Below are 27,169 nucleotides of genomic sequence, written 5' to 3'. Positions count from 1 at the left end.
ATGTCTGCACTTCGAAAGAAATTTGGGGACGATTATCAGGTAGTGACCACCTCATCTAGCGGCTCTGGCTTTAACCAGCCAGCCCCAGAGAAGAAAAGGAAGAGGCAGCGCTTTGTGGACAAGAACGGGCGATGTAACGTCCAGCATGGAAACCTCGGTGGAGAGACCAGCAGATATTTGTCAGATCTCTTCACCACACTGGTAGATCTGAAATGGCGATATAATTTGTTCGTTTTTATCCTAACTTACACTGTGGCTTGGCTGTTCATGGCCTTTATGTGGTGGATTATTGCCTACATAAGGGGAGACCTCAACAGAACTCACGATGACAAATACACGCCATGTGTTGCCAATGTTTATAACTTTCCATCAGCTTTCCTTTTCTTTATTGAGACCGAGGCCACTATAGGCTATGGCTATAGATACATCACAGACAAATGTCCCGAGGGGATCATACTCTTTCTGTTTCAGTCAATTCTTGGATCAATAGTCGATGCATTTTTAATCGGCTGTATGTTCATTAAGATGTCTCAGCCCAAGAAAAGAGCTGAGACCTTAATGTTCAGTGAACACGCGGCCATTTCAATGAGGGATGGAAAACTCACTCTGATGTTCAGAGTCGGTAACCTGCGCAACAGCCACATGGTCTCAGCACAGATACGCTGCAAATTGCTCAAAGTAAGTTTAGTCCCTAATCTTGATTAACAAGTGAAGTATTTAAGTAAAGCAAGCACGCTGGTTTTCATAAACTGTTCATGTAGCCTAAATGCAGAAATATGAGTTTTGAAATGGACAATCATTAGTCCAAGTTGAATTAGTCTATAACCCATTTTCAGTCTAATGATCTAAACATTATAATGGATAATTTGTGTACATACATAATGTAATGACGTAATCTAAATAAGGCCAGGCTACAGTTCTATGGTAGGCTAACTGTTAAAGTTTTGCAAAGCATTGTGGACAAATCTAGACTGAATTATAGTCATTGGAATAAACGCACTGACGCACTCACAGCATGCTCATGAGGACATCTTGTGAGGTGTGCGTGCGAAATCTGCACCCTTTTAAAATAAACTTTGTTTCTTGGCAGTGTTTGATGCTAACCTTTAATGTAATTACCTTCCTCCATCTATTCATTGATGACTGATTGCTGTGATTGCCAGGCTAAAAGCTGTCACCACAGTTCACTGAGTTGTAGGTTTTCAACCGATATTCCATCCTCTCTCTGTACGCTTCCACAGTCTCGGCAGACGCCCGAAGGCGAGTTTCTTCCGCTGGATCAGTTAGAGTTAGATGTGGGCTTCAGCACCGGGGCGGATCAGCTCTTTCTCGTGTCACCGCTCACCATCTGTCACGTGATCGACACCAAAAGTCCATTCTACGAACTCTCCCAGAGATCCATGCAAACGGAGCAGTTTGAAATTGTAGTGATCTTGGAAGGCATTGTGGAAACTACAGGTAAGTCCAGTCTTATCACATGTGTCATTATAAAGTGCCAAATGATGACTTGAAACTAGTAACAGTTAAACTGGAGTGGCATATTTAGTAAGAATTAGACTATAGATTGAAAAGTGGTATTTAGAAGACTTGAAATGAAGAGCTGTTTGGGGGCATGGTGGTTATTCTGCTGACTGATAGGATTATAACAGCCAGGGCACACCAGTGACCCTTAAATGCATTTCATTGATCTGATTTTATTGAACTATTGAGGACTGCATCATTCAGTAGCTGGTCATACACTAAACAGCAGCCTACCAACATTGTTTTGGCTTTGACAGTTTGTCTGCATCAAAAACTGATCTCTCAGATTGTACAGTATCCTTTATAAGAATAACAGTCCTCTTTTTTGTGTCCAGTATTGATATTTCGCAGAAAGGATACGTGAAAAGGGTATTTTTGCCTTTATGAAACATAACATTAAGACCCTCACAAGTTTGACTACTTCATTTGTCATTGCCAGTTCTGCTGTTAGAACAATAGCTCAGGGTCTGAATATACAACACCAGAGGTAATGGAACAGAGAATATGCTGACACAATGCAGCCTTGACAAGACTGAGATTATCATCGTTGTCTTCAGAGAATGTCACCATAGGACACCATTGGAGAAATGAGAAATAAGTTTACACCACTGACATGGCTAGATCTTATTTGCATGAATAGAGATTGGTGGCATTGCAGACATGGAAAATATTTTTGATGCCTTGCAAAGATAACCAATAGGGAGAGATGTAATGGTATAAGGTTTTCACAGGCCTCATAGCCTTCTTAATGAAATGTCATTACATAATTTGGGATGACTGGGCATAGTGTGATTAAGTAAAGCACTTCAGACTCCCTGAAGCCCTTTGGTTTCAATAAAAGAAAAAACATGTATGTACTTACTCATAGAGTTCATAGAGTAGGCTATAGGAAATACCAAGATGCAAATAACAAGGACAATGTATGAGAGAAGCATACCATTTTTATCAAAAGAAAACAAATGATCCTTCAAATAAAATACATGTGTGAGTAGTGGCATCCTTTATATTGACTTGTGAGTTGTGGAGTCAGTTGGAACATGTGAGTCTCATATTACCTCAATACCCTCTGTCAGTCGTAACTCACCAATCATGTGTGAATAAAGAATGGAGAGGCTGGTGGCACATGAACAGTATAATGTTCATGTCTGGGTCCCAAGACTTCGTTTCTGGTCATTGTAACTCTGTTTCCATAGCAACCCCCCCCCCCTTTTTTTTTTCCTTGAGCATTCAAGATTTCAAGCTGAACAGCTAAACTTGGATTTATTTAGAAACCTAGAAAAAATCCTGGCAAGTCTTAGTTTTTGTGCCTATATGCAAGGCTGTATATTTAAGGCCTTTAAAAGACAGGCATGAAGCTGGCTTGATGTAATGTGACATTTTCCCTTTTATGGGGAGGAGGACAGCTTTAGGGACGGAGGGAGGTTGTGAAGCTCTGCAGTGCAGGGCTTCAGGCAGGCAGGCAGGCACAGACGCAGAGAGGTTAAGACAGGATCCGATGCACTGAGGTTCTTTAAAGTGGCATGGCATTTACAGGTTCATGATATCTGAATTTGAGGGGCAGCTTGTGCTCAATCAGAGATCAAATACCATTTAAAGCAGGGTGTTATGTTATTAAGAAGTCTTTTGGGTGGCAAGAATGTATCATGTGGTATTGTTTTATTGTTTTGATGTTCTTGCAAAATGAACTTCTCATTACCTGCCATCCAGATATGATCGGTGTTCCATCCCAGGGAAATTTGAACAATGGACTATTTTCTCCTCTCACACAGCCCTGTAGCTCACAACTGGTGACCTGCCGAAACTAAGCAGGTGTCAGACTGGTCAGTGCCTGAACAGGAGACTAAGTATGGTTAAGCGTTGCTACTGAAGCTGAGGGTCAATAAAGGTACTCAACCGTTGGCCTGTCTTGATGAGTGCAGAGATTGGGATGCTGCTTGGCAACCGGGTACTGGCACCCATGGGAGCTATTACACCGAGGCCCCAGCCCACTGCGGTTATAGAAGAACCCCAAGATGCATGTTGTAAAAGTGTATGGGTGGCATCCCCAGTGTTCTGGCAACACTTCACCCAATGGGCACTTTCACTACAAAGGTCTCCTGAATCATATCTAGTGCAGCCAGTTGGTAATCTGTCTGTCATCTGTCACCTTCGCGCAAGACAGCCAATGTGTGGTAAACATAGTGGCACACAGAGGTGGCCGTGGTATCATCCAGGTGGGGGAGATTCCTACCTCATTATGCGGTTATATGGTTCTCCCCAATGATGTATCAGTTTGGGTATCAAGAACGCTGTGACTTACTGAAAGTGTAACCATAGAGGCCCTTAAATAGGGAAGGACTTGTCCAAACCCAAGTGCATAAAGGAAGCATGAGTAGGAGTGAGAGCCCAGATAAATTATTTTCCAGGTGATAAGACTCTGTCAACTGTGAAATGTAATGCAAAGCAACATTATTGAATCACTCAGGCGAGATTGCGATCATTTCTCATTTTCGGAAGTTAAATTACTTGCACTGCAATCGAGGTCCCCAGATTTTGAATGGCATGGCAATTATATGCATTTATCATGCCATTTTGTGCTGTGGTCTCATGCCTGTTCCCAGCAGTGGGATCCACTTATCGCCTCTTTTCTCAGTTTTTTTTTTTTTATTGTTGGGTTTGTTTTTGGCAAGTAAGCTGGGTGTGTGGATGTGACAGACATACTGAAAGGTTTGTCAGCGGCAGGAGCGATCCCTCCTCGTCAGCAGTCATCAGTGCTGCCTGTCACTCTGGGCCTCTTTTTATCAGAACAGCAAAAACTTGCAACACTTTTTACAAGTCGCGGGAATATCTATGTGGGGCTGCTTTCGGCGGGCCGGGTGCATTGAAGGCGTCTTGCAGAAATCAGCAGTCCGTCTGTGTGACCTCTCTCTCTCTCTCTCAGAATTTTGTAGTTCTGTGAATACAGTTGGTGTGCTGTGAATTTGATCATTTGCATAAGTCCGCATCGGCATTCTTTTTTCTTCTTTCTCTCCCTACCTCTCTCTCTTTCTCTCTCTCTCTCTCTCTCCCTCTCTCTCTCTCTCTCTCTCTCTCTCGCAATTATGCAGATCATAAATGTTTGATTCTAATAACTGCTCTGTAGCCATTCATTCATTCGCCACAGAGTGTGTGTGTTCCAAAGTTGATTTTGTTCGACGAAGTGCTGACACGACAAACCCATGAATAGTATAGCAGAGCTCCTCAAACCTTCTTTTTATTTGATTACATGTTTATAGAGGCGTGACCGAGAAAGGCTCCCAACCTATTTTCACATTTGCAAAAATCGTAGAGGGATACTCGGTTACTCTCTGGGGGTGATGTACCCTGGACTGCCACTCTTCACTATATCTGCTGAGCAAATCCATAAAGAATCAGAGAAGCTGAGGCAGGGGATAAAATTATAGCCTACTACAAAACAAAGACTCTGATGTCTGTCTGAGAAGGATTTGTAGAGCTAATGGAGTACTGACAGTGTACCTCCACCTCGCGTTTGTCTTGGGCTCAGTAGACATAATTTTCTTTCAAGTGTAGGGTTTCTTCACTTAGGTACAAGTGAATATGCTTTATCATCATTAGCATGTTTTGTAGCAGATTCATATTGTCTGAGTGTACTGTTTTGTTCTCGGTGTGTGTGTGTGTATGTGTGTGTGTGTGTGTGTGTGTGTGTGTGTGTGTGTGTGTGTGTGTGTGTGTGTGTGTGTGTGTGTGTGTGTGTGTGTGTGTGTGTGTGTGTGTGTGTGCGTGTTTGTGTGTCTTATTTTCTGCCAGTATTTGTGTGGGTGGTAGGAGGCTATATACAGTACTCTGTGTTGGAATGAATTCAATGGATTTTTTTCTCTGTTAATGTGTCTGCATGTGTCTGCAAGCCTGTCCGGCGGAGCATGCATTCTGGACATACCCGTTTGCTTGCCTTAATTGGGACATTTCAAAGAAGGGGGAGTGAATCTTCATTTTAGATGCAATACATTGGCATCAGCCATTCCCATAAAAAAATGATATTAATTACAGTTACTTCTCCTTTTGTTATGATGCAATGAAAACATTCCTGTTTCAGTTCCATTTGTCTGTTTAAAAAGCTTATGGCTCTCTCTCATTATGCTGTTTCCTTTTGCATTTGGTACCATTGTGGCAAACCTATGAAAAGCAAGTCTCTGCTGTTTGTCATCACATGTAATTAAACGGGAATCAGATGGGTCTGAATGCCCACCTGCACTTTGAGGATTTGTAAAGCAACATGAATCTCTTATTTGCCATGCGTAGCATGAGCTGCAACTTGAGTTCACATGAATGTCCAAAAGTACTCCCTCAAAATGAGACAAGAACGCAAACAAACAAATGACGCTCTGTTACATTTAAGAGGTTTATAAAGTCTACGTGAACGCCTTGTCTGGAATTGTGAAATATGTTTATTCTCGTTTCAGCTCAGACAGTGTGTCTATATTTAGCTCCATTGTGTTGTCTCTGGAGGTGGACTGCTGAAACATGATCAGGCCCTCTCCCGAGGGGTCGGAGGGCCAACTCTTGCTCCCGTCTTTCCATCAGTGCCTGTCTGCTCTGACAGTGCAGTTCCCTGGATGATGTGTGAATAGCACTTTGATTTGCTTGATGAGACATGCCTCTCAAAGTGCGAACGAGACGAAATCGCCGGCTTATTTTAGGCAAATGCTTCTCCCCCCTGGATTGATGCAGGTCCTGCTCTTGATTTTTTGGGAAAAAAACTGGCCCTCCCACAGCACGCACTTGCACACATACACACACACACACACACACACACACATACAGAGTGAGAGAGAGAGAGAGAGAGAGAGAGTCCCATTTCTCACTCCCCTGTAACACTCACAATCATGTAGACCCTTATTTCACTCCTGTGATCCTGAGTCAGATGGTATTTCTTTCAGCGGATAAAGGCATTGGAACAATCCACAAGGCATGTCATGGCCGGGTCTCGATAAGTGCTCTGCCACAACCGCGTCCAAAACAACACGGCGTCGCCCGGGAGACATGGAGCTGGGTCTCACCCAGGAATCAGCAGCACACGCGCCTGGTGTCAGGCCAACAGACCCCGGGTAAATAGCTGTGCAGTTGAGCCCGCAAAGGCAGGTAGAATAGCCAGCCCTTGGAGAGAGAGGAAGAGAGAGAGAGAGAGAGAGCGAGAGAGAGCAGGAGAGAAGAAGATGGAGAGAGTGAGTGACTGTAATTCATTCTGAATGATTACACTCGGAGTGTGTCCTTCGTGCGGCCCTGCGGTTCAGGGGGGTTAATGTGGGTTCGCAGGGGGCGGTCAGGCTTCTGAGCAGGTGAGGACGGGAGACTCCAATTAAGTCTAATGTGCCACGGGTCAGAGCGCGACAGAGCCGTGTTGGGCCCCTCCAAGGAGCTCGCTGGGCCACCGTCTTCACTGCCCTCCTGCTCCCCTAAGCGGTTTAAAGTTCACAGTAGCTGTCCATGTTCTTACTCATTCATTTATTATTAACTCACCTCTTGCGATTCTGAACTGCCAATGGCAGAAAAATCTTTATAAAAATCAGCTCCAGCATTAAATATGATTAAAGCTGGTCCCTGTGATTGATTACGACGCAAGTAATATTGGACAGAAATGTCATTGCTTAATTAAACAATACATTGGCCAGAAATGAATATTATACGTGGGCACACCACATCATTAACATCATTAAGGCGTGTTCCTGATCCCTATGTGTAGTTTCTGGGATTGACAGCCATCCCTGGGCTATATTAGGGGGCCAAACTAGATGTGGTTCCCTGAGGAAACTAGGCGGTCGGCACCACAATGATCAAGCGACTGTGCTATGCTGTATATGGCGGCTTTTTCGGGTGCATTTGGTAATGCCCAGGATAAAAGAATGCCCACAATTACTGTAAAAATAGAGCTGTTTGTGTTGGCACGCTTCTCACCAGCACTCTCCCCAGCAGGATACCCCCTCTCTGTCATCCCAGTGTCCCGTCTTGGACACACATGGACAGGAGTTGGTGGAGGGCTTCAGCATTTTATGGCCCCCATCTAGTAATTTGCGCTTGGGAGACGACTCCTCATAATTGACATAGCAATGAACTAGCTCTGGCATCAGGGATTCATTACACACTCTGGGTGAACCATGTGCTGTTCCCAAAGGGAAGGGGGAAGGTAATTGTCTCTTTAGGGATTTGTCATGATTCTGCTGAATAGCAATAAATCACTGGAGGTTGTGGAGTAGTCGTCACGCCACAGTGGACGTTTGTTTATATATATATTTGTTGTACTGTAGTTATATATTTGTATAAATATTACCACAATATATGTGTGTATGTTCTGATATATTTATATCTTTTGGTAGGTGTAGCAACTCAAAGGAAAGGGCCATGACACAGAATCAGTTGCTATGCTCGAGCACAATTCAGAGATAATTGGCCCCAGAGTGCACATTACGGTCAGAAAGGTAATGTCCCACAAACACAATGCTTGTTTGGACTATTCAGATGTGTTAGGGATCGAATGCCTCTTCAAGAGTGTCGGGGTCATGAAGGCCATATCCTGATTGCTTTGCCATGTCAGAAATACTGTCTCTACATCACAATAATTGGAGTGTGGAAGAGTTTTTCAATGATGGAAAAGTATTTTGATCATCCAGATCATAAGAGGCACACTAAGAGAGAAAGTGACAGCATTATTTTTCTTTGTACTTGTTTTGTTTGATGAAGAATATAACATTTTTTTTTTTACAGAAAACAAAGTAAATGATGAAGTTAATGAGACAAATAGAAGGGATTCAGGCAAAATAGTAATGGTACTTTAATTAACGGCAGGCAAAGATGGAGCATTCTCAGGATGACAGCGCTCTGACCTCGGGTGGATAAACCATGGTCAAACAGAGAGGGGATGTCTGTTTTGGGGTGGTCTGTTATCATCAGTGATAAAGGTTGTGCTTAGCTTTTAGTGTTTGGGTTCCTGGCACTATTGATTGATCTTGTCTGAGTGTCCCTGAAGTCCACATTAATCGATTTGGGTCTAAACACACAAGCACATGAACGTGTTGTTCTCAGAAGAGCCCTCTCGTGAGATGATCCTCTAGAGGTGTGTGTGTGTGTGTGTGTGTGTTTGTTTCTATTTCAGTCTCTCCATGTATTGCTTCAGTGGACCATCAGTGAGACACACATCAGTCCGTACTTCCGGTACACTGATACCCGCTCTCACAAGCGGCATTCTGCCTTATGAGCAGCCGTGCGATACACACTGGGTTTCTCTCCCATCCTCAGTCTCTCACTATCGAACTCGGGGCCAATATTTGCAGAGACTTAAGGTAATGGCTGCCCCCCTTTATACTGGCCTTTTTTTCTCTCCATCCCCCTTGTGTTAAATCACCTCTCGCTCCCTCCTATTCCTTTCTTTCTTCAGCTGCAATCTTGGCTTGTCTGGACCCACATTGCTCACTTCTCGCAGACACTCCTCTCCACCAGCCCTTTCGCCTGGTCTGCCTCCTTGCTTGTGTTATTGCTGGAGCACTTAGCCCCACAGAGCAACTCCCCATCCCCCCACATTGGTGGTACGTCGCCATTCTTGCGTGGCTCTTCTCAGGCAATGGATTTCCCTCGATGTGGAGCCAAGCCCCCTCAGCCTCAGCACAGCAACAACCTGTATTTGTGGTTTTACCCTTCGGGGGGCTACAGTCTCCAGTCGCTGTTTTGATTGAGGACTGCGCCGGCATCGAATGGAGGAGAGACCGGTATTGTAAGCAGACGATCTGAATCCTTCGCTGGGGGAAGGGATCCAGTCAAAGCAGGTTTTGGGGAGAGGAACTGGATTCCAACAGCTGATGGTGGTCACCATAGAAACAAATGATGGCTTTTGTAGATCTGAATTGTGGCTGTGGTGGTTATTTAGGTGTAGGGGGAAAAAATGACATCCGTTCTCCGAATACACTTTCATGCACACAAGTGTCACAGAGTAGGCATACTCGAAATTCCGTCACAAAAAAAAAAAGAAGCCTATTTTTACTAACTCACTGTAAGCGTTTTTTGCAAAGTGGTGAATTTTACAGACTGATTTCCATTTAAAGACTTTAGGAGTCCTCCTCTCGCCCCTCGCCCGCTCCCCCCTCCGCCTCACTCCGTCGCTCTCCCTCTGTGTCTCCCTCTCTCCGTGCTAATCTTGCGCAACGCTGCCTTTAAATATTTCATTTCACCCAGGCAGGGATTATAGGCAAGTCCAAATGTGTGACCCCCCCCTCCCCCTTCCCGCTCTTTAGTAATACGTTTAACCAACTAGGGCTTGTTGTTTATGTGACGGAAACAGGAGCACTGTCGAGGACAGAGAGAGAGAGCGAGAGAGAGAGAGAAGAGAGAGAGAGAGAGAGAGAGAGCGAGAGAGAGAGTAAGAGGGTGTAGGTGAAGGCTGATTTTTCCCCCTCGAGGCCAGGCAGCAGAGGCTGTTTTGTGATGCCCGCACGCAGGCCATGCTGGTTTGCAGCTGTGCGCCGAGTTGATTGTCCAGATCCATGCTGTCTCTTTCCTCCCTGCCTTTCTTATTTAGAACATTTGAGTTGCCTAGTAAATCCCAGGATGCCCGTCTGGAAGATGTTCTGACAGCCTCTTTCTGTTGTCTGTGTGTGTGTGTGTGCCCATGTGAGCTTGTCTCGCTGTGTACATGTATGCGAAGATGTCTTGCAGCCACTGATCCCTGTGTCATAAGACGAGATGAGAGGTCACTCTAAAAGCCCACCTCTGTTTTCTCTCTCCATCTCCCCCTCTCTCTCTATCTCCATCTCCCTCTCTCTCTCTCACTCTGTCAGTCTCTCCATCACATTGTCTTGCCTTCAAGGGTTTAAGCCCAGAATTATGGTAATCTCAGCAATCTCAGTTGCAATAGGATCTCATGCGAGTGCACATGTGCGTCAGGATTAGCCTCATGGGAGACAGTGTTTTAATTGTTGTAAACATGAATTCAAATCAGGCTCTTTTTTTAGTTTGGCATTGTGTGTGTGTATGTGTGTGTGTGGGGGGGGGGGGCGGTGTGCATCGTGATGGCAATACATAATGCATGGGCAGAGCATTGGAGCAGCGAGGTGAACTCACTCTGTGACAGGCGTGAAGGATGTCAAAGCCATGCTGGAAATATGGATATGAGCCTCCGCCGTTTCCATCAAGCCTCCACTCCCTCTCTCTTTCTCTCCCTCTCTCCCTTTCTCTTTCTCTCTCTCTTCCTCTCTCTTTCTCTTCCTGTCTCTCTTTCTTTCTTTCTCGCTCTGTTTTTCTCTCTCTTTCTCTCCCTCTCTTTCTCTCTCTTCCTCTCTTTCTCTCCCTCTCTTTCTCTCTCTTCCTCTCTTTCTCTTCCTGTCTCTCTTTCTTTCTTTTTCGCTCTCTTTTTCTCTCTCTTTCTCTCCCTCTCTCTCTTTCTCTCTCTCTCTCTCTCTCTGTTTCTCTCCCTCATCCTCGCACCCCTCTGTGTGCCAGTAGCTCTGCCAAGCTGCCGCAGAGAAACCCTGCCAAGTCCCCTCCGTTCTCTCAACCCTCCTCCACGCCGATGTATATGCAACCCTCGACGTATACTCGCAAATCACATACGCCCGTCTTCCCGCTTCCACTCCCCGCAACCCAGCATTTATGTCAGCTAATGCAATTGAAGGGTTGTTGTTCGTCTTGTAAGTGTACATTTCAAATGTGATTATTTCTAGGTAGAGGCTATTTACCAGCCATTCAGGGATTCCTCCCACATCTGTCTCTGCTGTGTAACGGTAACACGAGAGATGCATCCCCTTTCTCCAGTATTAATTCATCAGTCACTGGAGTAATTCTAGACATTAGCTTGTCCTCTGATGGTTGTAAGAAGTGCTTATGGGAGATATAAGCAGCACAGAAGGCAGTATCATTTGTTGCCATTCTTTTGTCTGTTGAGGATTTTCTTTTTTTTTCTTTTGTTCTTTTTTTTTTTGGGGGGGGGGGGGCAAACTGCACACAAATTTGAAGTGTAGGTTCATTATGACACCCTCTGAATGCATGCCAAGTTTCGTGGAATTCCGTTCTTGGGGGTCTACTGTATATCAGCTACACACACACCGACACACACACATGCAGGCACACACACACATAAACACGCATGCACACATACTGTACGCACGCACACACACACACACACATACACACACCACATAAACACACACACATAAACACACACACAAATAAAGACACACACACAGTACACATGCACACACACGCAGGCACGCACGCACACACACACACATACACAGGCACGCACACACACATTAACTGTGGTACATCTAGTTGTGTGCAGTACAGAACATCTAGTTGTGTGTATGGTTGTTTTTTATTTGCCTTTTGCCATGCTCACAAGTACTCTATTGTTGTTTTCTTATATAGCCTGCCATATGTGTGTGCTGGGAGAAGTCGTTGTCATAGAAACTCTCAGTTGTAGTCAGGTGTGACTTATAATTACATAACACACAAGCGTTTTTTTCTTTTTCATTGTCTGTTATGATTGCCTTTCTGTATTGCAGATAGTGGGAGTTGAGACTTTGTACCTACATATGAGCTTTCATTATTTTTCCATACTGTAGTCAATCATAGCTTAAAAGTAAAAGAAAAGAAAATGTGCCCACATCTTCATTATTTTCTGTGATCCTTTGCATGTTACCCTGATGGTTTTTTACTCAAGGCAATGCTTAGAATATCTTTCTTCATATAGCAACCAAGAATGGAATTAGTCAGGCTAAATATAAAGCAATTCTTTGTTTTGAAATATATGGTATGGATAACCAGGTTTCACTTCATGTTACATTGTTATGGAGGCAACATAAATCAACTTTAGAATTTCTCATATCCTCAATGTGTCATTTCCCATGGATCCTGGCTATCCCCTTCTAATGGTATTTTTTTCTGATGTTTCTGGCTGGTGCAGTGCAGTGTACCCCAGTAATATTAATATTGAAGAGCTGAACAAAAACATGGCTGTGTTGGCAAATCATGAAATAACAGGAGCACTGGCCTCCTCTATGGCTTTTTAGGGAAACAGTGCGAAGCCTCTCTTCCAGCCGGTAGTCTGGAGTGGAGGGAAACTGCATGACACAAATGACCACAGCTCTCCTGGTTCTTATCCTCAATTGGTTTCCCAGCCCTGAATTCTTATCGGCTCACACCGCCTTAGTCATGGCGGCGGCATATTTCCATATGCTGAAAAGAACTCGCATCCTGCTCGTCCAGTAAAGCAGAAATCATCGGCGGAAATACCCCAACCGCACTCGATGTTCAGTCGCACACACACACACACACACAGATCTGTGACTGTCATGACCTGTCATTGCCAAATTGTTTTGTGACCTTGAGAGTATGGTCAAGCCAGAGCGGAATGTCTAAGAAGCCTACTGAAGCACAGTTTACCCTCTCATTAACAGGCACTTAATTATATGGACCCACATTCATTTAATACCACTCAAGCATTATTGACTAATTACAGTGTTTGATGTATGCATTCCAAAACCTCTTTGTGGCTAATGGGTACGAATGGTGCTTGCAGCTGCTTAAGTGCCGCTGGCTTGCAGTTTTATTTCCACTGAAGGTGAAATTCAGAGGTCGGATGTCATTTCTGTGGTCTTCAGGGGTCAATGAGTATACTACTTAAGGGTCATTCCGTGTCAAATCACCCAGTGGCTGGCAGGTCACCCTCTCCCAAAACTACAGCCCTTTGAAGTTTCAAGTCATTTTAAGCATCATGGTGAACAATCCTTTTTGTTCAACTTCCAACAATATTGTCTCTTTTGGTATTTCACACACATTAGTGAAACTATGTGAATAGAAGTACATTTTCCTGTTGAATTAAACAATCGGTAACACTTTATAATAACTACACACAATTCATCATTTATTAAGCTTTTGTTACTTATTAGTTAATGGTTTGTTCATCATTAGCAATTTATTGTCATACTTAATTTATCATCAGTAAAGCATTTGTTCACACAGTTATAAATGGTTTGTTCATAGTAAATAAGCCTATATCTGAAATATGTTAATATATTATTATGAATACTTAATAAATGATACAATAATATGTTTTTTTTTTTTTTTTTTTTTTTTTTTTTTTTTTTTTTTATTCACAATTTAGCACATACAACACACACACATCGAAACACGACAACACACAAAACAGCAAGGACAACACATCTAGACACATCTACAGGACAGAAAAAAAAAAAAAAAAAAAAAAAAAAAAAAAAAAAGAAAAGGAAAAGAAAAGAAAGAAAGAAAAAAAAAAGACAATAACAATCAGAACAATAATAATAATAATCCTACGTTATCACAGTCTGTGGGTTATCCATTATTCAATCTAAGTTAAGTCATTTTATAGTATGTATATAATTCAATATTAAGGACCAAGTGGATAAGTAATCTTGCAGTCTTGAATGTCGTTTACTTGTGATTTCTTCGATGGGCAATAAGTCTATTATTTGTTCCAGCCATTGACCTAAAGTGGGTCCTGACTGGGAAATCCATGTACTAAGTATACATTTTTTAGCAAAATAGGAAAGCATTATAAACACACATTTTCTTGTATAGGGAAACTTATTTTCCACATCGTAATTCAACAAATATAACATAGGGCACAGCTCAAAAGTACAGTTACACATATCCTGAATTGCTTTATGAATCTTCTCCCAAAAGGAGTGAACAGCTTTACAATGCCAAAATAAATGCATAAATGTTCCAAATTCAGTTTCACATTTTCTACACATAGGAGAATTAGTGCCATCAAACTTATTAAGCTTCACTGGAGTTATATAGTATTTATACAGAAATTTATAATTACTTTCTTTAACTTTAATGTTTGTAGTCAAAGGAGAGGTAAATTGGGTGCACAGAATTAACCATTCTTTTTCACTGAAAGTCATTTTAAAGTCCATTTCCCAGTTTGTTCTCAGAGACAAAAAAGAGTTCTGTGAACTTTCAGATAGAGTTCTGTACAGGTGGGATATCTTCCCCTTAACCGAAGTAGCAGTAATAATAAATTGTTCCAGCTCAGTGGGATAGAATCTAAGTTGTCCCTTTTTATGTAAAGATACAATTATGTGACGAACTTGCAAATATTTAAAAAAGTCTGTTCTGGGTATTTGATATTCTGCACAAATATCAGTAAAGGATTTAATGGACTCAGAGTCCTCCTCAAACATGTCTGAAAAAGTTTTCAGACCATGAAATGTCCAGTTTCGAAAATCAGTTTGAGAGAGAGCTAGAAAGTCGGGGTTAAATGCAATAGGAGACTCTTTGCTTATATGGCTTTCTGTATTCAAATACCTATTGCAGTCCTGCCAAACTTTCAATGTAGTTTGTAAAGGGGGCATCCCTACACTCATCAGGGACTGCAATTTATTAACATAAAGTGTTGTTGTGATCTCCAATGGATAGCATGTTAGTGATTCCAATGTGACCCAAAGCGAACTAGTTCCCAGCTTCCAACTTATTATATTTCTAACTTGGCAGGCCCAGTAGTACCATAGAAAGTTTGGAAGTCCTAACCCTCCTTTCATACATGACTTTGTTAAAGTGGACAGCTTAATCCTTGGGGTCTTATTGTTCCATATAAATTTTGTTAGACATCTATTGATTAGCTTAAAAAAAGCAAAGGGAATATAACATGGTAACATATTAAATGCATAAATAAACTTAGGGAGTATACTCATTTTGATAGCATTGATTTTCCCAATAAAGGACAGTGGGAGAGCCGACCAAGTCTGAAGTTTCTTTTTGCATTTTTCCAGCAAAGGGTTGTAATTTTCCTGAAATAGTTTGTCCAAGGTGGGTGTCACTTGTACTCCAAGATATTTAAAGCCATCTACTGACCAAGAGAAGGGGCATTCTTCTTTAACATTATTTCCATGTGGGATATTTAGAGGGCAAGCAATTGATTTTTGTAAATTAACCTTATACCCTGAAGTCTTAGAAAATGTTTGAATGTCTACCAAAACATGGCGTAGAGTTGACATAGGTTCAGTAACAAATAATAGAGTGTCGTCGGCATATAGTGAAATTTTATGGTGTAGTGTACCTGCAGTCACTCCCTTTATCATAGGATTAATTCTGATCATCTCAGCAAACGGTTCTAAAGCAATAACAAATAATAATGGGGAAAGAGGGCAGCCTTGCCTGGTACCCCTTCCTAGTTGCATTGGGGGAGATTCCACACTATTCGTACAAACAGTTGCCTTTGGAGTGTCATATATTGCTTTAATCCATTTAATAAAATTATAGCCTAGATTAAATTTATTTAGTACCAAAAACAAAAAATCCCACTCTAAACGATCAAACGCCTTCTCAGCATCAAGTGATATTAATAATGAGGGTATTTTATCCTGATTCAGATAATGTATGATGTTAAACAGCCGTCTAGTATTATCAGATGAGTAACGACCTTTAATAAATCCAGTTTGATCCAATTTTATCAATTTAGGGAGAATTGCTTCTAATCTTTTCGATAACAGCTTGGTGATAATTTTATAGTCGCAATTAAGCAAACTTATAGGCCTATAGGAGGCACAACTCTGTGGGTCTTTACCTTCTTTCAGTAAAACCGAGATTCTAGCTGTTTTCATAGAATCAGGAAGAGTGTTATGAGTAGAGAAGTCATTGACCATTAACATAAAAACTGATTTAAGTTGTGGCCAAAAAGTTTTATAAAATTCTCCCGAAAAACCGTCTGGTCCTGGGGATTTATTGGCAGGCAATAATTTAATTGTAGAAAGGACATCTTCCTCAGAAAAGTTTTTATTAATGCTTTGTTGGTCTGAGGCTGTAACCTGTGGTAGATCCAGACGGTCTAAGAAGGCTGTTGCCTCAGGGATTGAAATATTTTCTGATTTATACAAATCACTATAAAAATCAAAAAAGTGCTTATTAATTCCTAATGGATCGTATGTTACTTCATTTTCAATCTTAATGGACATTATAGTTCTCTTAGCTTGTTCCTTTTTTAAATAGTGTGCCAATAGTTTACCTGGTCTGTTCCCAAATTCATGCATTTTTTGTTTCAAATACATATTTTTTTGCTTTATATAGTTTGAATGATCTAAATTGAAATTTGCTCTGGCTATAACTAATTTGTTCCAATTTTCTTCAGATTGATCTTGCTTATGTAGTGCTTCTTTTAATAGTAGTTCTTCCTTTAGACCGTTAGTAATTGATTTTCTTTCTTTATTTTTATAAGAGGAATATGATATAATGTGTCCTCTGAAAGTAGCTTTTGCGGCATCCCAAAGTATGGATGGGGCTATATCAGGTGATAAATTGTAAGTATTGAAATCTTCAATGTACTCTCTCATTCTCTTACAAAAAATTTCATCTTCTAATAGCATGTTATTAAATCTCCACATTTTAGATGTATAAGCTTCAATTAAAGTAATATCCAAGGAGACCATTGCATGGTCTGATATAGAAATGTCATGTATGTCACAAGATGAAACAAACTTCATACATTTTTTAGGAAGAAAAAAATAATCTAAACGAGAGTAAGATTTATGTCTATTGGAAAAGAAGGTATAATCCCTTTCTGTAGGGTTAATTTCTCTCCATACATCTATTAACCCTGTTTCTGATCCCAATGCACGCAACATTTTTGCAGATTTAGGGTTGGAACCTCCAGAGTGCGAGGATTTATCCAGATATGAAAGAGTTAAATTATAATCTCCTCCCATCAATCCAAATGTTATGCACTGTGTATTCAAAAGAGAGACCATATCAGAAATGAATGTAGGTGTATCTGTATTAGGAGCGTATATATTAAGTATAGTTATCTCTTTGCCCCAAATCTTCCCATTCACCAATATATATCTCCCCTCTGTATCTGAAATCTGATTAATTAATTCAAAGGGTATATATTTGTGAAACAAAATGGCAACTCCTCGGCTGTTTGTTTTAAAAGATGAAAAGAAAATCTGTCCAACCCAATCTTTCTGTAGTTTAAGATGTTCTTCAGGTGAAAGGTGAGTTTCTTGCAATAAGGCTATACCCACTTTCTCTTTTTTAAGAGCCGCAAGTATTCTTTTCCTTTTGATAGGATGTCCTATACCTTTAACATTCCAAGTTATTACTTTTAATGTTTTATCCATAGCGGTCCATCAAAATAAAAAATAAAGAAAATACTCTTGCAACCAATCAGACTAGCATGACAGGTAGGATTTATGAAATAAAAGAACTGAAAAACAAGAAAACTACATTTAACACATGTAAAACACACATCCTCACTCACATATAGACCAACAAAAAAGTTCCATCTGCACCACCCCATTGCTGGGTGATATCTTCTGGTGACCGTTGTTTTATCTAAGAGTTAGGGTCAATGTAACCACGTTAGTTTAGGCTACATACCCTGAGGCAGCGTATGGAGTGCCCCCCTCCCCCATTTGTGTCAGTGCAATAACCAAACAATCGCTTTCTGGTCCATCTTAAATAAACTTATTTAGCTCCAGAATAGCATTAGGCTGTCACTGAGTATCCGAGAAAGCTATAATCAAATCATTAGGTTTTTTTATAAAGTTTTTTATTTAACACAAACAGTAGCGTTCCTACTATTTAGGCCTACTTAAACATTTCAATAAACACCTAATGTCTCCTTGTTTTTTGTCTCTGCAAAGGAGAAATATGAACAAAGAAAGTAACCAAAAAATAAAGTTCAAGGGCTACATTGGCATTCTTAAGTAAATAGGAAAAACCAGATCAATGTCCAAGTCATTGTGTTTTCTAGTCATACCTCCAGTGTGAGTTCATTAATCAGCGCGGCTTCTCGTGTTCGGCCTTGTATAATCCTTTTTCTTCCAGTTCTTTAATTGCTGCAGCCGGAGTTGGGAAGATTGTTGCAGACCCGTCCTCGTTGAAAACTTTTAGTTTAGCAGGAACCAGAATATGAGTTTTGATGGCCTGGGCTTTTAACTGTAGTCTGATAGGCTTGTACAGGGATCTTTGTTGTCTCACCTTGAAGGTAAAGTCGTGATCAAAGTAAATCCGTGTATTATTTAGCATGACATTCTTTGCCCAGGCAGCTTGCAAGACGAGTCTTTTAGTGCGGTTATTAAGGAAGGCAACAATAATGGGCCGAACAAAGTCTTTACGTTCTTGATAAGTGCGATGGGCATGAATAATGTTCAAATCCCCCTGCACTCCAAGCTCTTTCCCAATAATATGTTTTTGATGAAGTAATATTTCCATTATTTAACAGTTGTTACATAAACATGCACTAATGATTAGTTAGGGTGAGGATACATATTTTATAAACCTCTTCCTAATACTTCCTAATTCATGATTAACTCAGGAGTTACAAGTGGTTAGTTAATGATATTTTGTGAGCTCATCTAAAGTGAGGACGTTTTATGCCTTGCAACACATTTACAAATGAGTTATAAAGTTTACATTTGCATTTATTCATTTAGCAGACTCTTTCACTCAAAGCGACTTACACGTGTCAATGAAATTAAAGGGCAAAGCCACATTGGTGGATGTCGGGGCTTGAACCCCCAACATTTTACGGTTTTCTGCATGCTAACCCGGCTCCATATCCACTACACTACCTCTGTCCAGTGGTATTACAACAGTCAATTCAAAAATATAATAGAGATATGCGTGTTTACTATGAACAAACCATTTTTAACTGTGTGTAAACATGATTTACAGATTAGAATTAATGTAGGAATAATGCTTTACAAACAAAGAATAGAGCATTTAGAAGAAAACAGAAACTCTTGCATAGTTGTAGGTGTTTCTATCTGGGCCAAGGTACACTACACTAGTGGATAAGGTACTGGACTAGCATGCAGTAGCCTGAAAAGTTGGGGGTTTGATTCCCGGCTTTCACTGTTGTGTCAATTGATTTAATTGACATTTGTATGTCACTTGTCTGCTAAATGAATGAGTGTGAATGTAATCTTTACAACTCATTTGAAAATGTGTTGCAAGGAATAGAAAGTCCTCACTTTAGACAAAATATCATTAACTAACCACTTGTAACTCCTGAGTTAATCATGAATTATAGTATTAAGAAGTGGTTTATAAAATATGTATCCTCACCCTAACTAATCATTAGTGCATGTGTATGTAACAACTGTTAAATAATGGAAATATTACTTCATCAACAACATATTATTGCATACTTTATTAAGTATTAACAATAATTTATAAACATATTTTAGATATAGGCTTATTTACTATGAACAAACCATTTATAACTGTGTGAACAAATGCTTTACTGATGATAAATTATGTATGAACAAGAAATTACTAATGATGAACAAACCATTAACTAATAAGTAACAAAGGCTTAACAAATGATGAATTGTGTGTAGTTATTATAAAGTGTTACCAAACAATCAAATCAGGTGTATCTTGTGTAATTCCCCCTCTGCAAAGCTCTGAAAATGGCTATAAATTCATTATGTGAAAAAACATCACCACCACCACCACCTTTGAGGGCTTGTCATTCAAAAAGTATGTGACACATTCATCAGATTTTTTTCCCACTCATGTATGGATTATAAGGTCATGTCCATGCATTAACTTTGGTTGTTAACATTATCATATTGTCAGAGCATTTTTATTAAATTGGGCTTGATTTTCAAAAAGCCCATTTTCATCTTCTCATTTCACCACGTGGACAGTTAACAGGATTTTTAAAAATTTTACCATATATCATTCTGTATGTGAGGATCATCTGCCCAAAATTTGGGCTTGTTGCTGAGTTTCTTCATTGAGATAAGATTTTTTACAAATATTGTCTATAAATCCACTGAATTTGTACTTTATCTGCAGTACCACTTTGCACCACATGTGGTGCTCTTTTAATACAATGGAAGTCAATGGAAGAGTAAGAGAGTCACTTGTTTGCTGCACATATTCAATCTAAACACACAGTTTATGGTTCATAGTTGAATTGGTCCAAATAATTATTGCAACATGAACAACATACTACTCATACATAAATCTTATTTAGAGAAAATAAACTGATCAAGTAAATTATACACACATAAGACTGACTGGTCATCATACATGCAGCAAGAGGATTTAGCATAATTACCATCTTTGTAATGAGTTTTCTACACCAGCTTCAACCTATCAGTGCCTATGTGAGCACTTTAATAATTTTTAGCCAGCTGGTTAGGCAAAGTCTATATTCATCGTCATATGCTTGGGATGCAGTCCTCTGTGATACATAGACAAAGAGCATCAAGATGGAGATCAGTGCTTTAACAAACAATCAAACAATGGGTTTCTAAAATTCAGTTCATCAAGGTATTTGTTGACCATGTGTGTTTCCATCACAAGTATTCATAACAAGGTTTGAGGACTCGTGGATCCAAGAGGCATTTGTAAAAAGATGACAATGCACTGAATTTTAGAAACCCCTTTTTACTTGAACCATATGAACCATAAACTGTGTGTTTAGATTGGATATGTGCAAGTGACTCTCTTACTCTTCCATTGACTTCCATTGTATTAAAAGAGCACCACATGTGGTGCAAAGTGGTACTGCAGATCCAGTACAAATTCAGTGGATTTATAGACAATATTTTAAAAAAATCGGTAACGCTTTAGAATAACATGTGCTTATTAGGTATTAACAGTGCATAATAAGCAGTTAACAATTCATTACTAACAGTTAGTTAACTGTTGTTATCCTTTAATAACATTAACTAACTGTTAACATGCAGCTTGTAAGTGTTAATAAGCAGCCTTTTAGGTTACTTACAAGCATATTTGTTAACAGTTGTAAGTGTTAACAAGCAGCTTGTTAATGCTTGTTAATGGTGTATAAGACAAAAAGGTGGATAACTAATACGCTTATAAGACCTTTCTTACCTATTTGTAGTAAATTTTGCAGCCCCCCAATCTAAAGCGAGGACCATGTAGCCTATAGTTCCACAAGCCCAACCTTCTATCTCTCTATACTATATCTCTCTATCTAGCTTAGTTTAGCTGAGAGAAATGCACCTTTAAAATTGTTGCAGTGAGCAGGAATCGAACCCCGGTCTCCTGCATCAGAGAGTGCATCGCTACTTATTGAGCTACACTACTCCGAAGTGCTATATCACACTAGCTATGCTTTTTACAAATATGTTTCTGATGGAAAAGTGGTGTTTACAGTTTTTCTCAGTCGCTTTGGTGCTTTTCTCACATCACTATTAACATTTGCACAGCAGTTAGTGCAATTCTCAAAACAATTAGTGCAAACTGCAAAACCTAGTGGATGACCTGCAAAAGCACGTCACTTGCTCAAAATGGATAGTCCATTCCTCAAAAGCAGGTATTCATGTCAATGAAACTGTCAGTGTCATCAAAATGAGAAGTCTTGACACCATCGTTTATGAACAAGATAGTCAAATGGCTTTGTCATGTTTTCATTATGACAGTTCTCTCAGTGTTTTCCAATGCAAAAAAAGGTCAGAACTCGGTGACACTACCTGAACATGCTCAAGACAGCACTATACAGTACTTGTACAGCCATTTGAAAACTACAGTAAAGTTACACATTGCTGTAGTTAGGTGAGTAAGTGAGTACAAGACACTGAATATGTACATTTTTACTGTATGCTCTTTGCAATTCTACAGCATTGTGACAGAATTTGATAACTAGTTCAACAATTTTGTATGTAATGACTCAAGCAATGAAATTAAGACTATTAGTTTTATTGGGAACGACTATTCAGCATTCATAAGTATAGTTAAATTTGACTGACATGACATAAGCAAATGATAATGTTAAAAAACAGCAGAGAATTGTATGAAAGCAACTGATACATGTCCAAAAGCATTTGCAATTTGTTCAGAGGAAGGAGAAATTGCTACTATGATGTGCACAAATGACTAAATGTTGTGGAGGTTGAACTAATAGTTATGAGAATTTTAATTCTAATTTGAAAAAAGCACCAAAGCGACTGAGAAAAACTGTAATGCAGAAACAGACCACGAATGTTCGCCTCTGTTCAAGGCAAACTGAAACATGTTTTAAATCGATCACGAACGTTCGCCTATGTTTGCAACTTTAAACCAGAGCTTTGAACGCACCCACTTATCGTCTTTAAGCCTCGGTTGCTAGGTAACCAAACTATATACAAAGCTGGCATATCTTTATACTGCTGACAAACTGTTTTATGCGTTCACTGAACAAAGATTATGGAAATTAAACACCACTTTTCCATCAGAAACATATTTGTAAAAAGCATAGCTAGTATGATATAGAACATCAGAATATTTTCCATCAGCCTATTAAGAACAATAGGCTAGTGTAGCTCAACAAGTAGCGAAGCACTCTTTGACGCGGGAGACCGGGGTTCGATTCCTGCTCTCTGCAACAATTTTGAAGGTGTATTTCTCACAGCTAAACCAAGCTAGATAGAGAGAGATAGAAGGTTGGGCTTGTGGAACTTTAGGCTACATGGTCCTCGCTTTAGATTGGGGGGCTGCAAAATTTACTACAAATAGGTAAGAAAGGTCTTATAAGCGTATTAGTTATCCAGCTCTTTGTCTTATACACCATTAACAAGCATTAACAAGCTGCTTGTTAACACTTACAACTGTTAACAAATATGCTTGTAAGTAACTTAAAAGGCTGCTTATTATCACTTACAAGCTGCATGTTATCAGTTAGTTAATGTTATTAAAGAATAACAACAGTTAACTAACTGTTAGTAATGAATTGTTAACTGCTTATTATGCACTGTTAATACCTAATAAGCACATGTTATTCTAAAGCGTTACCAAAAAATCTTATCTCAATGAAGAAACTCAGCAACAAGCCCAAATGTTGGGCAGATGATCCTCACATACAGAATGATATATGGTAAAATTAAAAAAAATCCTGTTAACTGTCCACGTGGTGAAATGAGAAGATGAAAACAGGCTTTTTGAAAATCAAGCCCAATTTTAAAAAAATGCTCTGAAAATATGAAAATGATAACAACCAAAGTTAATGCATGGACAGGACCTTATAATACATATATGTGTAGGAAAAAAATCTGATGAATTTGTGTCACATACTTTTTGAATGAGAAGCCCTCAAAGGTGATGATGTCTTTTCACATTATGAATTTATAGCCATTTTCAGAGCTTTGCAGAGGGGAAAGTATACAAGATACGTCAGATCCGATTGGATTTTTTAATTCAACAGGAAAATGTACTTCTATTCACATAGTTTCACTAATGTGTGTGAAATACCAAAAGAGCCAATAATGCTGGAAGTTGAACAAAAAGGATTGTTCACCACAATGCTTAAAATGACTTGAAGTTTCAAAGGGCTGTAGTTTTGCAACGATTAGTTATACAGATATACTATTTAAGATCTATGCATGGATTTGGTCTACAAACACATGTGATTTTTTTCAGATTTTTTCGGAGAGGGTCACCTACCAAATTGCGCTGAAATTGGGTGATTTCACACGGAATGACCCTTAATACATTTAATATTTTCCTGTGTTTTGTAAGATTGGATTCACAGGGTAGTTAAGGATTAAAGGTGTAGATCTAATGTGTAAATCTGTTAGTAACAATGTTTTTTGTTCATTTTTTGCGTGTTGATCAGGATTTCAGGCACTATGGCTGAAAGTGACACACAGAGTCTATGTTTAAAATCAGTATGCCAACTAGATTACAGTTAATACTTACCCCTTTGCAAAGACCCCCTAAACAGCACTGTTGGCACTACTTGCGGTGAAAGAAGGAAGAAAGTCTTTCTGTAAATGGTGTCCTTAACAACAACTCATAAAAATGTGAAAAACAAGCAAATGTGGTTTTAAATATTGAATGAGGATGATGCAAAATAACCTCTTTAAAGACTTCTCCAGCCTTGCAGCCAGTGGTTGTGAATTCTGTTCAAGTAATGAAATGTTTTTAATTAAGTCACTTTCGCTGGTGCTGGTGTGACATCTGTCATCCTCACATCTGAGTGTTCGCATTTGCGAATAGCAAATAGCATGCCAAGACCTCTCATTTGATCAATGCCAAGGCAGAACATTTTCTCCTGGCGTAACACCAAGACCAGCACAACTGAGTAACTATGAAGCATAAATAACATGTATCAGATTGCATATACAGTATAATAGTCAAAAATGTGTGTGTATAAATTAATGTGAGATCCATCTATTGCCAGTGATTTGGGGTTATTTATGGTACCACCAGAATCATTGCAGCAATCAAATGACACATCAAAGGAAATGTTATATGGAGCAGGTCAGCTGCAGAAGTATTGTTAAGATAGCAAATATTGATGAAGCCCAGGGTTTAGTATTAAACCTGTTTATTTAAACATAGCATAAAAATCAAATGTATGCTACCACATAGTAGGCAGGTGACCAATTAGATTCCAGCTAAGGGTGTACAATATGAAGAATATTACATTTGCATTCAATTACATTTATTTCTGAGGCAACTTTAACTGAAACTAGAAAACTAGTGTGCCCATGTTTTTTAAACAGTGAGGGAAGTCCCAATTAACATAAATTATACAAGGTAAATTACCTTATTCTTGGAATATAAAAGGGTAAACCAGACAATTGTATAATTTTCATCTGTTTGTTTTGGATTATGTGGGGAATTTAAAATATTTCCTTATTGGTACAGGCAAGCATGATGCCCCTAGCTAATTAAATCTGCCTTCATTTCTTTAGCAACCTTTTTGAGATTCCTCCACAATCTGATAATTGTTGGTGGGCTTAATAGGAAGAGTTAGAGTCAAGTCATGACTTTTGAGTTAACAGATAGTTGATAGCAAGGCGTAGCTGATGGATATTTAATCTGTTATAAAAAATATGTTAAAATCCGCTATCCAAAGAAAGCGGGGACAATTTTTTTTTTTTTGTTAGCTTTGTCTGATATCTCTTAGTGGCTGATCCTCTAATTCATAACTGTCAGATCACCAAAAGGGAATACAAAGACTGCATTGAGACTTTTTTAAAGAGACACTTAACAAATGGCTACAGGCTATGCCTACTCATTTCCTGTGTGTGAATACCCAGTGGGGTTCATTCTTAAGAGTAAGTCATTATCTTAATCTGTTGTCTTACGGTGCTGGGGAGAGGATGTGGAAGATGAAGAGAAGATGAAGCGCTAAAAGATTAAGGACCTCATAGTTGACCATAGCCAATGCCATACACATCTAATTAACAGCCTATTGCCTAGTATAGATCGCTATAAAATAGAAGTATGAAGCAGATTTATTGTTGACTTGCTCAAAGAAATGAGAGTAAAAGTGTAATATATTATGTCTAATAGGGTTTTAAAAACCTGCATTATGGAAAGCTTGTTATTTAAAACATGTAGTACCTACTTTCTCTGTGGTTGCTTCAGAGACCTCAAGAGACTTCAATGGTGGTCCATTTTGTGTTGTGTTGCCATACCTTTTTCACAATGGCATTTGTTCATCAATCACAGACGGTGTCTGTATTGATTTTAATGAATAATTGATCAGGCATTATCTAAGTGTGAAACCAGGCTGTGCCTTTGGTGCCTGTTGAAAGTAATCTATCCAATTATCACATCACATTAGTGTTCATTTCTTAGCATTATTTTCAAATACAAAAAGATCTGCTGTGTTGTGCAGCACTCATTTAGTTTGGGGGGAGATCAGCTCTTTAGTTCCATTTTGCAGTGTGCAGGTAAAAAACACTCAGGGCACCAGTATAGAGTCAGAGAATTGGTCGAAAATAGCCTATACCTCCGGGTGGGTTGTATTGTAAGGTATTGTTGTAACAGGGAACATTAAACACCCATCACAAACCACCATTGCCCAAGTCTGATCTACAGTATCTGTCTGGTAAAAAATATGCCAAGTCTGCATATTTTAAATGACTGAATGTGTGAGAGGATCTGACCAGGGTCTGGATGATAGATTGGACTCATCTGCACTGGACACCTGAAAGAGCTGTAAACAGAATGTGGGTTTGTTGTTTGTTGTAATTTTTGTACCTTAATTTTTTTTTATCATCTCTCGTCGGTATGAACAGGCATGACGTGCCAGGCGAGGACCTCCTACACGGAGGACGAGGTCCTGTGGGGCCACCGCTTCTTCCCGGTCATCTCCCTGGAGGAGGGCTTCTTCAAGGTGGACTATTCGCAGTTCCATGCCACCTTCGAGGTGCCCACGCCACCCTACAGCGTCAAGGAGCAGGAGGAGGCTCTTCTCATGTCCTCACCACTCATGGCGCCCTCGCTGTGCAACAGCGGCGAGCGCAACAGCCTGGACTGCCTGGAGCTCCTGGAGGACACGGAGAGTGCCGCCGCCGCGGCCACCAGCAAGCTGCCGGCCAAGCTGCAGAAGATGACCGGCCGCGACGGGCTTCCGCGCAAGCTGCTGCGCATGAGCAGCACCGCGTCGGAGATGACCTACAGCCTGGGCGACCTGCCTATGAAGCTGCAGCGCATCAGCTCGGTGCCCGGCGTGGCCGAGGCCCACCGGCACCTAGAGGCCGACCGGCACCTAGACTCGTCCGACCGGCACATGGGCTCGGCCAAGACGGCCAAGATGGGCGCTGACCCCATGAGCCAGTCGGTGGCGGACTTGCCACCCAAGCTGCAGCGGATGGCCGGGGGCTGTGGCGGGCGCATGGACGGCCACTTACCCCCGAAACTGCGTAAGATGAACTCGGAGCGCTTCACGTGA

At 40.2% G+C, this 27,169-nt stretch overlaps 1 protein-coding gene across 1 annotated transcript; it reads left to right on the top strand.

Moving 5' to 3' along the window:
- kcnj3a (potassium inwardly rectifying channel subfamily J member 3a) lies at window positions 1-27,169 on the top strand. Its single transcript, XM_076263562.1, has 3 exons — window positions 1-678; window positions 1,242-1,458; window positions 26,514-27,169. Exons 1-3 carry the CDS (start codon window positions 1-3, stop codon window positions 27,167-27,169), a joined length of 1,551 nt encoding a protein of 516 aa, XP_076119677.1.

Source organism: Alosa pseudoharengus, unplaced genomic scaffold (genome assembly GCF_046254945.1).
Source record: "Alosa pseudoharengus isolate Yale_2024_CS ecotype anadromous, Long Island Sound unplaced genomic scaffold, YU_APseudo_1.1 YU_APseudo_1.1_scf_3, whole genome shotgun sequence".
Classification (NCBI taxonomy): domain Eukaryota; kingdom Metazoa; phylum Chordata; class Actinopteri; order Clupeiformes; family Clupeidae; genus Alosa; species Alosa pseudoharengus.
This window is presented reverse-complemented; position numbering and strand designations above follow the sequence as displayed.

What these genes read in the sequence shown, in the direction of transcription:
- kcnj3a (XM_076263562.1), top strand. Translation starts at nt 1, where the DNA reads ATGTCTGCACTTCGAAAGAAATTTGGGGACGATTATCAGGTAGTGACC. An exon ending in TACGCTGCAAATTGCTCAAA is followed by an intron (nt 679 to 1,241) that starts GTAAGTTTAGTC and finishes ACGCTTCCACAG; the next exon opens with TCTCGGCAGACGCCCGAAGG. An exon ending in AGGCATTGTGGAAACTACAG is followed by an intron (nt 1,459 to 26,513) that starts GTAAGTCCAGTC and finishes CGGTATGAACAG; the next exon opens with GCATGACGTGCCAGGCGAGG.